The sequence below is a fragment of the Triticum dicoccoides genome, chromosome 3B (genome assembly GCF_002162155.2).
Source record: "Triticum dicoccoides isolate Atlit2015 ecotype Zavitan chromosome 3B, WEW_v2.0, whole genome shotgun sequence".
NCBI lineage: Eukaryota > Viridiplantae > Streptophyta > Magnoliopsida > Poales > Poaceae > Triticum > Triticum dicoccoides.
Window position 1 is genome coordinate 853,822,580 of NC_041385.1, and position 16,899 is coordinate 853,839,478.

General features: G+C 46.9%; 1 protein-coding gene across 1 annotated transcript; it reads left to right on the forward strand.

The window, feature by feature from the left end:
- Positions 1-15,370: 15,370 nt before the first annotated feature.
- Positions 15,371-16,534, forward strand: LOC119282688. The gene has a single exon (XM_037562820.1). The coding sequence runs from the start codon at positions 15,371-15,373 to the stop codon at positions 16,532-16,534; it is 1,164 nt and encodes a 387-aa protein (XP_037418717.1).
- Positions 16,535-16,899: the final 365 nt, after the last annotated feature.

A 16,899-nucleotide genomic window follows, 5' to 3' on the forward strand; every position in this document is an offset into this window, starting at 1 on the left:
AAGGAAATCACATTTTCAAACACATTGATGTGTTTGGCATCAACAAACAACATTATTTTTTAAAACATAGTATAGCTCCAATACTGTGTTTTATGAACTAGCTGAGAAAAACAATCTATTTATAAATTTTAGTATTAATTCCCAGATAGTGCAATACTTAAGTTTTATATTGCTACATTTTTGAAGGAATTATAGTGCATATACTTAGTTAGTAGATTTTTTTTCCAAAAAGGAAGGACAAGCCTCCCTGCCTCTGCATTCTCATATGCTTACCATCATATTTTTTTAAAGTTGATAAAGCCAACGAGGCCTTATAAATAGGCACAGTACAAGACATACACAACTATGTCAAAACCATTGCAAGATATGAATTTATTTTACAAAATACTTATAACTAAGTCGACTTATTCAGCAGAAACACCTTCAAGAAGGGATAACGCACTGCCACCGTCATGTCCGGCTCGAGACAGAGATAACAAGGATTTTCATCATGAGTGCTATGACCAGCCAATGAAGCCCACCAGTATAGAGACAACATCTTCAACAACTAATGACACAATTTCATTGATGCTAAGTAAGATCAGCAAAGGCCAAAACAAGAGTTTCATTGATGCTAAGTAAGATCAGCAAAGGCCAAAACAAGAGTTTCTACGCAAAACGATTGTGGTGTCCAGCGGAGGCGGACATACAATTTTCACTGTCAGGTTGTACTTGGAATATTATAAGTGTATCAATATCGATTTAGAGAATATACGTGAGTAAACTACTAGCTATTGTAATTGGAACTTGGAAGATGCCCAATTTGGTCTGTTGGTGCGACATGGCATGATTTATCACTTGAGCGAACAATTTCTTGCTTACCATGCCTAGAGTTCCACTTATCTATTAGGCGAGGCGTTTGGTCATTGCCTAGCGCTTAAGCATGCCTAAGTACCTCCTCGGAGTTGCCTTTTCCAACAGAGTCAAAAATACACAGGTGAACATGGTTCCACGCGCATCCATCGTGAATAGTAAAATTAAAAAAACTAGAAAAATAAAAAAATTCTCAAATTTTGGGTATGAAACTTGGTCGACCATTCTACTCGCATATGAAGTTTCGTGAAGGAATAGTACCAGGTTGTTCCATAGTGAAGAAAATCCAATCCGGTCTTGCTATTCTATCAAACAGTATTTTCAAATACAACTTTTATTTAGAATATGCTGTTTGCAAGAATAGTAAGATCAGTTTGGGGTATCAAACTTCCTCAACCATTCTACTCGCTATGAAGATTCATGAAAGAGTGAAACCGGGTTATTCTGCGGTGAAGAAAATCCAATCTGATTTTACTATTCTTTCAAACAGTGTTTTCAAATATAGATTTTTTCGAGAGTACGCTTAGGCATACCATAATTTTTATAGAAGGCAGAAGACAAGTACAAGAGACTAAAATTTGATGTGAACAACAAGTGTAGTTGAACCTCCACACATCAGTTAATCAAAATATTAGCCACCACAACTATTGCAAACACAACGCATAGGGCATGCCCTAAAAAGATCATCAAGCCGCATCTCAACCAACACCGGTCACCTCGAAGAGCAACAATTTCAACCAAACTTTTCTAGTCGACGCACCAACCACTCTTGAATGCCTAAGAGGAGACGACAGGTGGGTAGTGGACTCAGTCAGACCCGAGAACGCAATCGTCCTGGACACACCGGCAACTGCATACATAGCGCCCATGAAGATCAGCTCGATCACACCAGCAGCAAGCACTACTAGAGAACCACAACAGCAATCTGCATGGCATGTCTCCACACATGATGCTCCCAACAAAGTAACAATGCCAAGACGCCCTTGTCACCAATCCGGCAACTTACATAGTCTTTCACCCAGAGATAACAACCCAAGCAAGGAGGGGGAGATGCCAAGACACCTTAGTGACGCCTCCAAGGAGGGGAATGACACCCCTGGCGTCGTCGCTGCCAACTGCGACAAAAGATAGACGAGATTTTGATCAATAACATTGCACACCTCCCACCCTCCCCATCGGATTGTGGCGATACTGTCCATGTTGGGTCACTCCGCCGCCGCCGTAGCACCTCGCCATCGTTACCATAATGTCATGGAATAGCGACAGCCCACACGATAGAGGAAATGCAGGCCATCTTCCACCTCCTGCATGACCGAGAAACAACAACACCAGCCCAATCTCCATATCCAGCGCAGCCAAGGCTGCCGTCACCACAAGAAGCAACTAGTCATGCCACTCAGTCGGGCAGTCTCGCTGCGACTGCACCATTGGGACCTAGATCAGGCCCAAGATGGACCTAGATCCGGTCCGTGCCGCAGCCTCCTACTCCCAAGCCGGAGTTTCCGTCTACCACATCGGCATCGCTCGCATCACCAATGGCACCACTGCACCACCGCCCGGCTGCCGCTCGCGTCGCATCACCTTGCCGAGCGCCGTTGCACTATTGCAATTGTAGCCCATCCACGCCGCCATCGCCAAAGTACAAGCCGACGCTTCCCGAAGGACCAGCGCGTGCCAGTAACTCTACCTTGAGTTCACAGCCATGCTCCACCGTTCCAAGTGCTCACCGCCGTGCGACGCGACATCGAAAAGAATCCCCGCGCCGCCCACTTGACGCCGCTCCCTCGCATGTGGGTGGCCCATTGGGGCATGCCGACCACATGCACCAGCCGCCTTTGACGGCCGGGCGCCGCCACCACCGCCGATGCCGGCGGGTGGGATCACGGGAAGGATGGACTTGTGGGGATAGGTTTTGCCTTCGGAGCCGCCCGCACGAGTGGCCCAGGAGGGAGAGGGAAAAGTTTACACGCTCAAATATAACTTCGATTTTGTCATTTTTGAGCTTAATGCAATGTGTGTCATTTCATTGTGAAATGTCATGTGCAAGTAGAGTGGTTGACCATGTATGCTAGAAAAGTTTGGATTTTTTCAAAAAAAAAATCCAGTTTTTTTTCCTGAATATACTATTCATAACGGGTGCGTGTGTGGAACCATGTCACAAAAAATATTCCTGTCCATTGAAGGTCACGAAATTTTAAAAATTGTTGAGCTGGACGGGGAAGTTCCGGAAGCCAGTACTGAGATACGTATTTGGAAGTGTTAAAAGGAAAGCATTAAAAATGGGAAACGCCAAAAATAAAAGAATTCCATTATTACGGCATTAATTTGAATTGACAGCCCCCAACCTGCATTCAACAGTGAACGACACCCTCTGCAAAGGTGGAAGTGCACATGACGCCGGCCGGAAGCGAGCGCCGAGAAATCCCACCTTCCGATCCAGCCTGCTCCTACGCGACACCATCGACGATGTACAAGGCCAGTCTGAATAATCTATGGCAGCGGCGGCGGTGGGCGGCGCAGGTGTACACCGACCGGCGCGAGGGCCCTGACCACGCGCCCACCTTCCATTCCACCGTTGCCGTCGGCGGGGCTGAGTTCAGCTCGCCGGCGTCCGGATCCCGCACGCTTCTCCAGGCGCAGGACCTCGCCGCCAGGGCAGCGTTGGAGCACCTCCCCGCCCCTCCGCAACTACTGCCCGGTGAGTATGTATGCGCCCTAGCTAGCTAATTAAATCTCGTTTAATTGTTCAAGATTTTAGGGCTCCGGTTAGCGCCTGATGCATGCGCCGTCGCTGCTCTCCGCCCCTCTGCAGCTACTTTCCAGTATGTATGCGCCTTAGCTAGCTAGATCCGGTTAGTTCAAGATCCTAGGGCTCTGGCTAGCGTCAGATGTATGCGCCGTACGTCGCTGCTTCTCAGTCAGCTGCCGAAGCAGACTCCCAAGAACCTGATCCGCCATGACTGGTTGGGCCTCGTCATGCTGGACAAGAAAGATCACAGGAAGATGGACTTGTTAAAAGTACATCCAGACTCAAGCTATAGTCTATACATATAAGTGGGTTACGTTGCCGAGCGTTTGCAGACCACCACTTCAATGGCACATCGTCGATGATGATATCACTACTAGGAGAAGATCTTTCGTTGCGGCGGCGTGCCCTATGCCCTATCTGCTGCCAACGAACGGGACAAGGTTCACTTGGTTTCTTTCACTGCGCTCTCTCAGGCTACGCCGACATAGCAGACCTGGCAGGACAAGTCCGCCAAGCCCACTTAATTTTTGCGGCTTGTCCGCGAGGCCGTTTAGCTATTTTTTGCGGCGTGGGCGTCGGCGTCCGCCTGCATCTTGAGAGAAGAGTGCATTGCCAAAGGAAACCACATAATGGATCAGCCACGATATCATATACTACCTGTAACGCACCACAAAAACATAACAGCAGCTCTAGTAGAACAATATTGAAGAAAGTGCATTCTAGCAGCAGTTCATGTCCACATTAGTTTTTTGCCGGGAAGTTCATGTCCACATTAGTTGAATTAGTTTTCTTGCCTTCTCATCTGGGAGAAATGGATAGCTTATTGGGCTATTGGCTATTGAATTTTTTTTCCTGTTCTCTTGATTGGCCTTTACTACCTATGTAGTTATACAAATGCCCCTAGTAATAAAAATTGATTGAATTTTTTTGTGTCTATCATGCCATTGTCATCTTTTATTCCTGCAACTAAAAATGGTCATGATGTTCTTTCACACATGTTTCTTCTATATTTGTGGTACTCACTAATTTATCTATTGCAGAAATGCATCTTCCTTACAAGTCACAGTTGCGAAATTATGCTCAAGAACTACGCAAAGATTTACCTTTGTATAACACCACTCAGAGTGGTCCACATCATGAACCTATCTTCAAGTCAACAGTGACCATAGATGGGCGGACATTTGGAGGTCTGCAAGACTATGCTACAAAAAAGGAGGCCGAATCGGCTGCTGCGGCAGTTGCCCTGGTGGCAATACGGCAAGAAGCAAAAAGATCAGAGCAAATGCTTATGGTTGGTTCCACCTTTTTTTATATTCTCATAGGAGGCAATTTATTTGCATTGCATCACCTCTATATTAGGACTAACATCCATTGGCATTTATTTGTATTAGTAGTAAGACCATTCATCTCCCACCTTGGATTTCAATATTCAAGAACTGAGTAAACACTGTATTGATTCACTCACTTCACTTTGTGAGAATTGACAAATTAGATCTCTATCAAATGTTCAACATAAAAATAACCCATGTCCCTCCACACACACAAAAAAAACCTCTTGTGAAAAACCTTCTGTTAGTTCATCTTTGGTAAAAGCGTTGTATTTGGTTAACATTTGATAAAGGGTCAATTTGATAATTTCTCACCTGTATTTACTATTTGCGGAAACAGTTAAATTGGAGTATTGACGAAGTGGCTTTTGTATTTAATTCTGTCAAAAAAAAACTTGATGCATAGAACGAGCTGAAGGGAGACTATACTTCATGCATAGAACGTTTTAACTATGTACAACCTCCGTCAGCAGTTAACTTAGATTTGTCTAGATTCAGATGTATACCACTAAAAGGTGTCTAGATACATCCGTATCTAGATAAATTTGAGTCAACTAATTCTGGGAAGAGGGAGTACTAAATTTGGCAATTTCATCAAACAAACTGCTTTACCAGTTGTAGGCTCTTCATGTACTTCTTTGACTGGAATCAAGATTAATTATAAGGTTCAGTTCCAAATGTGTAGTGAAAATTTTAAGATAAAGAACATTTTTGGGAGTGGGAGGGGGGCATAGGGCAATGCTTATGACTCTACAGTTATGGAAGGGCATATGCCATAGTTTATAATATCCTAAATAGCTTCGCGAAGCCAGAAATACTTTTCTAATGTATTTGCTGAATTTTTAAATACTAATTTGATGGATTGTTTTACCTTCTGTAGGTTCAAACAATGTCGGATACAAATCCTCGGCATGTATTACCTGAGAAAGAAGGCTCTCCCAAATCAACGGTGCACACTCAAGAAGAATGTTTTGAAGGGGATACTTCCAAGAAGCAAAAACGGATGCATGTTGATGAGCTTTATTTTCAAAATTCTAAAAACAGTAAGTAACTTAAATTCCAAAATTCAAGCTTCATATTGGGAATGAACTTCACGAGTAGTTTTTATTATTATATTTTCAACTCAATATGAACCAATTTTTTTGTTATGGATATTATCTAACTCGTTCTGTTTTATTACATTATCGTACTCTGATGCGCTGGCTTACTGTTGTACCAGTTGTGCAGCATGTGTTACGTACTAGTGTGGCTCAGGTACATTTTGATGGTGTATTAGATTATTAACACCTTAAAAGAAAGCAAATTTCTGGACCTAGTTGATACTACGTGCTCCCCAGTAATCCCACCCATAAAACATAAATCCCCAAAAATGACAGGCTGTTACCACTAGCTGATGCAAACTCTATCATGTATAGTACATTCTTCTATCATTCACTATCAAAATGCTTGCCTCATCAACACGATTAATTGATCTGATTTCTCTAAGAATATAGCAGCAGTCGCTTCCCAACTATTATGTTCTCAAATTTTTGGCAGTAGGATCGACAAGGACTAAGATTCCATTTTCCATGTGATTGGTAATTGCACCGAACAAACTTCTAAAGTCTTTTTGGCTGGTTAATTAGGTTAAGATGGAGGTGTATGCTAACATACCACTTGGTTAGCTTGTTTATGAATACAAAGATGTAGCACACAATTTTGACAGAAGAGTTGTTATGACTTAACAATCAAGATTTGTAATGAGCTCTAACTTTTGTCCATGCTCATTTCCTCATATGATGATATGTTCCATTCACAGTTCTAAAACCGGACTTGTAAGTGAACCTATTCAGATAACTAGTCATGATACTGTCATATTATTATCTTTCGCTAATGTAATTACCATTATATTCGAAATTTCTGTTATATTGAATTAACATTTAAGCTAACTGCAGCAATTGCGACGCCTGTTGCTTGTGCCAAGTGCGGTTGCTCCAAGGCAACTGACCAGATCAAGATCTACCGACGCCATCCTGGAATGGTGTTACCAGATGGGGCTACCATACTCCCCTTTAGTGATGATGAGTGTGTGGCTGTGAGGCTATCTTCCCCTCAACCCTGAAGGTATTATTTGCTTAAGCATATTTCCATCGTTTATTTATCAGTATCCATTGCTCTTTGCTCTCTACTCAAGTATTTTGTTTTCTCTGTATCCAAATTCCAGATGCAGGTGGTGGGTACTAGCGCAGCCAATGCACAATTGCTGTTGTATATGTTGTAGTTTTACCCCAAGCTTGGCTCAACATATCCACACTGCAGCTGTATTATGTGCCTCTTCGATTAAACATGGTTACAGACTTGATGTAATAAGTTTATGCTGATGGTAGCTGGACCTTGGCCAACCATATCGCTTGTTAAACCTGGATTATGCATGTTATTACCAAGTTGTCACTTTGAGTTTACAAGACTGCAACTTTAATTATTGGGACCATTCGGAGTTCTGATCTATAGCTTTCTTCTTTGCTGAATGATTTAGAGGGCCTCTGTCTGAGTGCTGATATGCCGGCAGGCCTTTGCTTTCTTATGTTGCACGTTTTCTACCCTTCGTTTCTGTATTTTGCTCCCCTAGCGTTCTCTGCTCTACGCTAGAGACATCCTTTTTTTCATCACGGGGTACACCCGAGAGACACTAGGAATAGTTTGGTGGCACTATTTTGTTTGGGAATTTTTGAACAATAAGATGTTTCTTAATATTTTGACGTAGTTTGGCATCAACAAAAGTAATGTTATAGACCGCACTATATCTATTGCATTTTATTTGATTTTAAGGAGAATACCACGTCTTTTAGAAAAAATCTCGTTTACGAACTAAGAACCCACCTTGACACAAGCTCTGCATCCAGCCTCCGGTGTCGCCTCGACGCCGCGGCCCGGGAGCCAAAAGTTAGCCGCCGGCCATACACCCCAACCCACCCCTCCTCCTCGATGAAGCCTGAGCGTGTTGTGAGGCAAAGCCCACATGACGCTGGTGGCGCTGCAAGGCCATTTCTCCTCGCTCGGGTTGTGCGGCACAGCGCTGCAGGTCCTGGCGGAGGCGCTCGGGTCGCGCGGTGGCGCGGGCGTCCTTGCTGGCGCGTGGCTGCAGCTAGTCTGGTGTCGGCAATGGCGGACATCGATGTTGAGCACGCAGGCCTCCTCTAGGCCGTGGCTTAGGTGGTTGAATGTTAGGCAATAAGCCACGGTGGGCTCTAGCGTGTGTGTTGGGCGCGTCAAGTCCGGTCCATGGTAGACACGGGCGTGTGTATGCGCGAGCCCGTAGGTGTGTGTGTGAGTCAGTGCGTGCGTGCGCGTGGGTGTGTGTGCATCTGTTAGCGAGATGGACGGGAGGGAGACCGTGTCGGGCGCTGGAGGTGGCCGTGTAATGCGCGTGCGTGCGCGCAGGGAGCATGAGCCGCAGAGCGCGGGACATGCAGGTCGTGTGAGTGGGGTGCGTTCGAGCGCAGGCTAGCGTGTCAGTGCACGTGGGTATAAAGCCCCCGTCCCCCCTGTGTAGCTTGCTGTGGTGATCGAGTTCGTGCTCGAGCAGAAAACCAGAAAAAGCCATGGATGCGGCAGGTGTTTCTGCGCCACCAAATTCTTTGTGATCATCTTCCTCCCCTCCGGTCTTGTCTCTGGCGATTGCTGTCGAGTGCTAGGGCTCGCTGCGCCAACATTTGGTATAAGAGCGAGGTGCAAGGGAGCTCGTCGACGGCGATGGCGATCTCTCCTTGGTGGCTGCCTCTCTCTCCCCCTCTAACCTATATATAATTGAGATATTGACCACAATTGAACAGACAACTTTTGGAGCCTCCTTTAGTCCCATCTAGTTCTAGTTCTATTGATCATAGTTGATCTACTTAGAGCTAGACCTAGTTTCCTAATCCTCATAATTAGATGCCCAATGTGGTTCTAGTCTACTCACTCTAATTCTTCGACGACAATTAGCTCTGGACGGTGAAGCACTGCCGGCTCGTGAAGGTTGCACGCTTGCAACCAAGTAGAGAGCTCGTTCTTTCGGTCTTTCGTTCGAGGGACTATTCGTCGACGGTTCGAGGGGTTGTTCATTGACAGTTCGAGGGACTCCAAGTACGATCAACACCAACATGATCTTCTTCCGTTACAACTCGCTGACGGTAATGATCGTGATCCCAACCTGTTATGCATCTTCATATTGATGTTGGGTGTGCGTAGGTGGGATTTTTTTGTTTTCTACTCCATTCCCAACATCTCGGATGGGCTCCTGCCGTCCGGGAGCCATAGCATCCAAGGACGAGAGGGGAAACCCTCCTCCCATCTAGGGGGGAGGCCAAGGAAGGAGGAGGAGGGGGGGGGGTCTCTCTCCAGCTCTCTCTCAGTGGTGCCGAAGTGTCGCCAGGGGAATCATCATCACGGCGATCTATACTACAACTTCGCCGCTGTCATCACCAACTCTCTCCCTCTCATTACAAAGGTGTAAAGCTCTCTCTTCCCGTTGTAATCTCTACTTAAACATGGTGCTTTAGGCCACATATTATTATCCAATGATATGTTGCCATCTTATGACGTCTGAGTAGATTCTTTTAGTCCTACGGGTTAATTGTGGTATGGTGTGGTTAATATGAGTTGTATGTTGATATGATGTTGTCCTATGGTGCCCACCATGCCGCGCACACGTGTGGGAAACAGTAGGGTGTTGCAATACGTTCAGGATTCGCTTGTAGTGTGCTTCGAGAGTGATAGAAGCTTAAACCCGAATAAGGGGGTTGTTGTGTATGGAAGTAAAGAGGAATGGTTACTTAATGCTATGGTTGGGTTTTACCTTAATAATCTTTTGTAGTTGCGGATACTTGCTAGAGTTCCAATCATAAGTGCATATGATCCGAGTATGAAAAGTGTGTTAGCTTATGCTTCTCCCTCATTGCATATGATCCGAGTATGGAAAGTGTATTAGCTTAAGTCTACTTGGTGGGGGGGCAAGGAGCCCGGCGTCATGGCCAAGGTCGAAGCCTCGGCACAACAAGACCTAGGGAGAAGAACCCCAGGGTCGCCAAAGAGGAGCTAGGCCAGCCATCGGCCCAGCCGATGTCTGCTCCAGCTGCATCGCCACAGCTGGAGACCCCTCGGCCCAGCACCCAAGTGCTTTGCCCCAGGTTGTTATGTCACCCCCGCCTCCTGCCCAAGGGTGGGATAGCATGGGGTGAGCCGACGAGATGGAGGATACCTTGAAGGGCATCGTGCCTTCATAGGCGCGACGCTGCAAGACTTCCGGTCCGCAGGGGCCGAACTCCACGAGGTCTTCAAGAACCTCGTTACGAGCTTCGAGTTACTCCTTTATCTTTATACAAGAATAATTGTTGTGGTTAAATTTTCTTTGCAAATTCATGCAACTGTCCGGGGACATATCTTTGTGGCCCTTTAAATGGCCCGGCAAGTGAGTAGCCCCCGAGCCCGAAGTTGGTTTCAAGCAACCGGCGTTGGGGTCGTAGAAAAGTAGGAGCGTAACATGCAGCCCCCAGGATGCTGCCTAATGTCATAAGGCGATTGTCCTGAAGTTTCAATAAATTGACCGTGGGGCTTATATGAAAGATCTATGTTTGCAGGTTTCGACCTCAGCTCCGAACTCTGTCTCCCAGGAGATTGCAGAGGTAAATTGGAAGCCCGAGAGATCCCAGGAGGACCTCAACCGGATGAACCAGGGGTCCGAGCTGTCTCGAGGGAAGCGACCCGGACTTGCATTCCTTAAAGTGTTATATAGAACACAAGAAGTTTGATATTTCTGGCTTTGGGTGGAGAGCTAATGCAGAACTGTTTGAATGACAGCAGCATTGGCCGAGCTTGAGGCGCTCAAGGCTGATCTCAAAAAAGTTCAGCAGGAGGCAGAGCAGCAGAAGGTTGCGGCCGCGAAGGCAGAGCAGGCCCGAGCCGCCGAGATTGTGGCCGGGGAAAAGACCAGGAGTGGGTCATGGAGATCGAGGAGGCCCTTAAGGGCATGTTCGATGCATGGGACAAACTTCAGGCGGGGAAGAAGTAAGCAGAATAATTGCTCAAGAAGCTCCAACTTGCACGCGCCGAGATCTAGACACCGCCCGGCTGACCGCGAGGTGCTCCACACAGTGGAGCAAAACGCCTCGGATAAGCCATATGTATTGCAGTGTGTGTTTGGCAGTAAAGGGTGCGTCGAGCTCACCCTGTTGTGGCATTCCACAGAGATCTTCGTGGATCTTCTGAACAGTGTGGCGGATGCCGTCGTGCACTTTGACCAGCTGGTGGGTCATGAGAAGGAGAAGGCATTTTGGCGGCAGCTCCTAGAATCGCCATCGGTGCAGCTGCTGAACCATCCAATGAAGTAGCTGGTGGATTTATTCTGCATGGCAAGGCCAATGCTCCAGGACATCTGCATCAAGCTGTGGCCTGCCGAAGCCTTGCGGACCATCCTCTTTGGCCTCCTTGCTCGGCTGCGAATTGCTGCCCCACAAGTTGATTGCTGGAAGCGGTTTGCGTGCTTTGAAGGAGCACGGCAGGCATATGCGTGCGTGAAGACGCGATTCCGAAAGGTGGATGCGACGTTCGTTGCTGACGGACATGCTAAAGGGAAGCATCGCACCGCGGAAGAATTCTTTGACGAGGTAGCAGAGGGTGCCCGGATGACTGAAGTCATGTGTCCAAAGGACACTTTGTATTTCTAGTTAGCACCTCGGAGAACCGAGGTGTTTGGGATGTAAAAAACTATCTTTTGTTGAAATGAGTATGACTTTAAATTCCATCATTTAATTTTTCTTCTTAATTAATTTTCCTCCTGTACGACCGTGTTTAACTCAAAGTGGCTGGTCGTCAGCTTCTGCCCCAATGTAGAATATACAAAGGGTGTTCCTTGAGGCTTCTCTGACCCTTAGCCGATGTATCGGTACCCGGAGGTGATCTGTGCTTGTAGGAACTAGGCAATCAAACTATAATAGCTTTATAACGTTCACTTAGTCATAGGAGTTTGAATGTGGGGGCTGATGAGGAGCCCCCGGTGTGTGATGTGGTCGGTTTTAGCAGGCCGAGGTCGACACCTTTACGCAATTCGGCTAGTGTAAAAAAAAAGAAGCCCTTCGTTTGACATAGTCTTCGATAGCGGACCAGTTTCCACTCACCCAGATAGTCAGTTTTCGTCTTTCTCCGTTGAGGCGCTCAGCCAATTAAATTGGCAGCACCACCGGTCGCCATTCTCTTTTTAGGGATCCTGATCTTATTCCTTCGGGAAATGATTCTATTCGTTTTAGGGGGGATCTTGGTGCTCCTAGAATAGGGCTGTGGGGCCTTTGTCCACTACCCACGTCCATGTATGTCCCCCATGTAGAAGGGTCCCACTCTTGGACCTACTAGAACCATCCTGGAACAATATCGAGAAATCCCAAACATTTTTCGGAACCCTGAATATGACTTCTCATATATAAACCTTTACCTCCGGACCATTCCGGAGCTCCTTGTGATGTCCAGGATCCCATTTAGGACTCCTAACATCCTTGATACTTCACCATATTGATATGTCAATACTACTCTAGCGTCATCGAACGTTAAGCGTGCGACCCTATGGATTCGATAATCATGCAAACATGACCGAGACACCTCTCTGGTCAATAAACACTAGCGGGACCTGAATGCCCATATTGGTTCCCACATATTCATCGAAGATCTTTATCGGTTGAACCATGATGTCAAGGATTTAGTTAATCCCTTATGCAATTCCTTTTGTCCGGCGAAAAGTTACTTGCCCAAGATTTCACCGTTGGTATCTCCATGCCTAGTTCAATCTATTTATCGGAAAGTCTCTTTACTCATTCCGTAATACAAGATCCCTTGACTAAACTCATTAGTTACATGCTTGCAAGCTTCTTCTGATGTTATATTACTGAGAGGGCATAGAGATATCTATCCTTCTTCACACGGAGTGACAAATCTCATTCTCGATCCATACAACCCAACAAATACCTTTGGTGATACCTGTAGAGTAGCTTTATGATCACCCAGTTACGAAGTAATGTTTGATAGCACACAAATTTTTCCTCCGTATCCGGGAGTAGAATGATCTCATGGTCTAAGGAACATATAGTTGACATTAGGAAAGTTATGGCAAACTGAATTTAGTGACACAATCATATGCTAAGATTACAGTTGATTATATCCATCACATCATTCTCCTAATGACGTGATCCCATTATTAAATTACAACTCATGTCTATGGTTAGGAAACATTAACCATCCTTGATCAATGAGCTAGTCTAGTAGATTCTTATTAGGTACGCGGTGTTGTTTATGTATTCACACATGCATTTAAATTTCCGAACAACACGATTCTAGCATGAATAATAAACATTTATCATAAACAAGGAATGATAATAACCAATTTATTATTGCCTCTAGAGCATTTTTCCTACAAAAATAAATAAATTGCCATGGCAAAACAACTTAACTTGTAAGATGTCTAACAATGCTAATTTACCACGATATTAGACGCGTGGCAAAGTACAAACAAGGATCACGACCAAAGAACACTAAATTAAAGAAGTTCGTAAGGTAACACGGCAAATTTAAAAAGAAAATATACTAAGTAGATCGTGGCAAATTATGGAAAAACTACTGTACAAGATACATGGATTTTGACATGGCAGACACATTCACTAGCATCTACTCACAATGATTATGTCATTTGAACATTGGATTCATGGGAGAAATCATAATTCGCCATGGCAAAACATATCCAGTAGCATCTACTCAGCCATGTATTAATCAATTTACCTTGTGCTACACAAAATTGCCATCGTTATGTTAATTTGAACATTGGATTCATGTGGGAAAAAGGTGGAAATTGCCATGGCAAAAACATTCGGTATAATCTATTTCAGCCCATGCGAATTTGCCATGAGTTCGTACACAAAATTGCCACGTACAGTACAACATGCACGCAATCCCCATTTCCATCACGATCCAATGGTGCAGGGACTCACTGGCGAGATGGGCATGGCCACCAGCCCACCAACCCCTGCTCCATGCAGTGGCCAGACGAGATGTCGGCATAGATCCGATGGCAGGTGGTCGCATCGTACGCCTCCTCCCCCATGAGGACATCCACCGCTTCTCCTCCCCTCCGCGCTTCGCCTCCTGAAGCACCTTCTCGACGCCACGAGAAACAAAAATGGCGGGGGATTTTGGGACGCCCGACAACGGGATCCACCGCCGCTGCTGCTCACGGTCACGTCAGTACCTGTGCAGTAGCAGGGTCGCACCTTCGTCATGAATTGGATCGCCCCCCAATGCCTTCTAGCCACTCCTCTTCACCAGTGCCACCAACGCGCGCTCTCTGTGCGACCATGACCACTCTGCAACCTCTGGAGCTGCCTCGTGCACGACCACTTGAGCGCGGCACCGCGGCAGCCACGTACCCGGTCATCCACCTTCACGAGCTCCACCGTCAAGCTCTCCAGGTATGCCTCTGCGGCAGCCATCCGCACGAGCTCCCATCCCCAAGCTCCTTCACAGCACCTCTTAGCCAGCGCCGCAGCGAGATCCCGTGGAGTGGGAGCCCCTTGCTCTCCGTGTGTTCTCGTAACGAATGGATAAGGCCGTGTGACGGGGTCGATTCGTTCGATCGCTGAGAGATCCAGCCCGAACGTTGACATGGCAGCTCTGTGCTTTGTTAGGCCTTGTACAACGCTAGGTGCTTAGAGAGGTGCTTAAAAATATAAACCGAGTTTTTCTCAAGCACCAGTGTTTATTTCTATAGGAGAGACGCCTAATTAAGCATTTGTCCTGTACAAATAAGCATCAATTGTTAAAAAAAACCTGGTTTATTTCTTCAAGCACCTCTCCTAAGCACCTTACATTGTACAAGGCCTTAGTCGTGCTGCAAAAATGAACGACGACGGTGCTGTTCGGGGCAGGAAGCTATATACCAAACATTATGTGGTTATCATTTGGAAAGATAAATTATTTCCCAACTACTCCCTTGGTTTACAAAGATAAAATGTTTTGGGTATTTCAATATAAACTATGTACGGACTGAAATGAGTGAATAAGCATAGTAAAATATGTCTATATACATCAGATTCACAAAAGATAGAACATCTTATAGTTGCCAATGGAAGGAGTACATTGCTTGGACATTTTGTTGTCACGTCTCGATCGATTCGTCCACGTACGTAGTTATCCTTTTGTTTGCGTAGTATAATACGTAGTTATCCCACGCGTGAGTTTTAATGTTGACAGCTCGGCGAATACCCAATCACATCTCATGGGATATCAATATCATAGCTTTTATTGTACGCGGCTCAGCTCCGCGATTCTTCTCCGGCCGCTTGCTATATAAAGCCCCCCGACCCCGAGGCATAGCCACACCCCACACCCACACACACTCATCTTCCTTCTTTTCTCTGAGCCCAGCCACCGAGCGAGCGAGCGAGCAATGGCGGCACCCAACCGGAGGGGTGGCAGCGGCCGGAAGAAGACCGTAATCCGCCGGATCGAGCAAGAGGATGCCCGGCAAGTCACCTACGCCAAGCGCCGGGTGGGGCTCTTCAACAAGGCCAGCGAGCTGGCTGTGCTCACGGGCGCCCAGGTGGCCGCCCTCGCCTTCTCTCCCGGCGGCAAGGTATTCTCCTTCGGCCACCCCTCCGTCGACTCCGTCGTAGAACGCTTCCTGCCGGGGGAACGTCTGGGTGCTTGCCCGAGGGCCAATGGCCGTTTCCTGGCGGCGGAGGGCGCGGTGGAGGGCGCTGCCGACGAAGACAACGTGAACGAGCTGGCCCAGCAGCTCGCCGAGATGCGCGCGGAGCTGATGGAGGTGAAGAAGCAGAGGAAGCGCATCGACAAGGCCATAGCTAAGGAGCGCGCCGCGGGGGACCAGATTGCGGTGTGGGTCGACCCGAACGTGCGCGACATGGGGGACGAGGACATGGCGGCCTTCTTTGCCATGCTTCTCAAGGTAAAGACCGACGTCTCCGACCGTGCCAACCAGGTTCTATTGGACTTCAGCCGCAAGGTTGAAATCTCCCCGCCGTCCCCGGCCCAGATCTTTGGCGGCAGCATCTTTGAGTTCGGTAGCAGCAGCGGCAGCGCCCACGCCGGGATGGAGTTCCAGTTTCTGGTGCCTCCACCGCAGGGGCAGGGGTTCGAGGCCGGGATGGATATGCAGCAGATGGTGATGGCGCCGCTGCCTCCGCCTCTGGGGTTCCCCTCCGGGATAGATATGCAACAGCAGATGGTGCTGGACATGCCTCCGGCTCAGGTGGTCGCCGCCGGCATGGATATGCAACAGCAGATGGCGATGGAGATGCATCCGGCTCAGGTTGTCGCCGCTGGAGTGGATATGCAGGAGATGCCTCCAGCTCAGGTGGTTGCCGCCGGGATGGATATGCAGGAGATGCCTCCGCCGCCGGGGTTCGTTGCCGGGATGGATATTGATATGGAGCAGATGCAAATCATGATCGGTCAGCCGCCGTCGTTCGAGGCAGGGATGGAGACAGAGTTACATCAATGGCTTATGGCGATGCCGCCACCGGAGTTCCCTGCCGGGTTGGAGATGGCGCAGCAGGTGCTTGAGCCCAACGCCGAAGAAGAGAAGATCTAAACCCGTGTCCATCGGTTCCAGTCAAATCATTATATTCATGCATGGACGATAGTTCCTCAATCCTGTTTGTCGTCTAGTTACAATTTTTTATTTTATTTTTTTGAGAATCTTCGTCTAGTTTCATCTTATGTCGAGCAAATTTTATGTCGTTTCTTATTATATCAATTATTAATGGCTAGATTTGAATTGTACTGTCGCTAGCTGTTGCCATTTAATGAAATACAAATATGTTCGCTGGCATCATTATACAAAGATCTACAGTACATGCAAAATCTTTGGTGTTTGTTTTTTCCTTTTGTGGAACAGAATCTTAATTACATTTAGATCGTTCTTATTCACAGACAATCGTCCCTTAGACCATACAA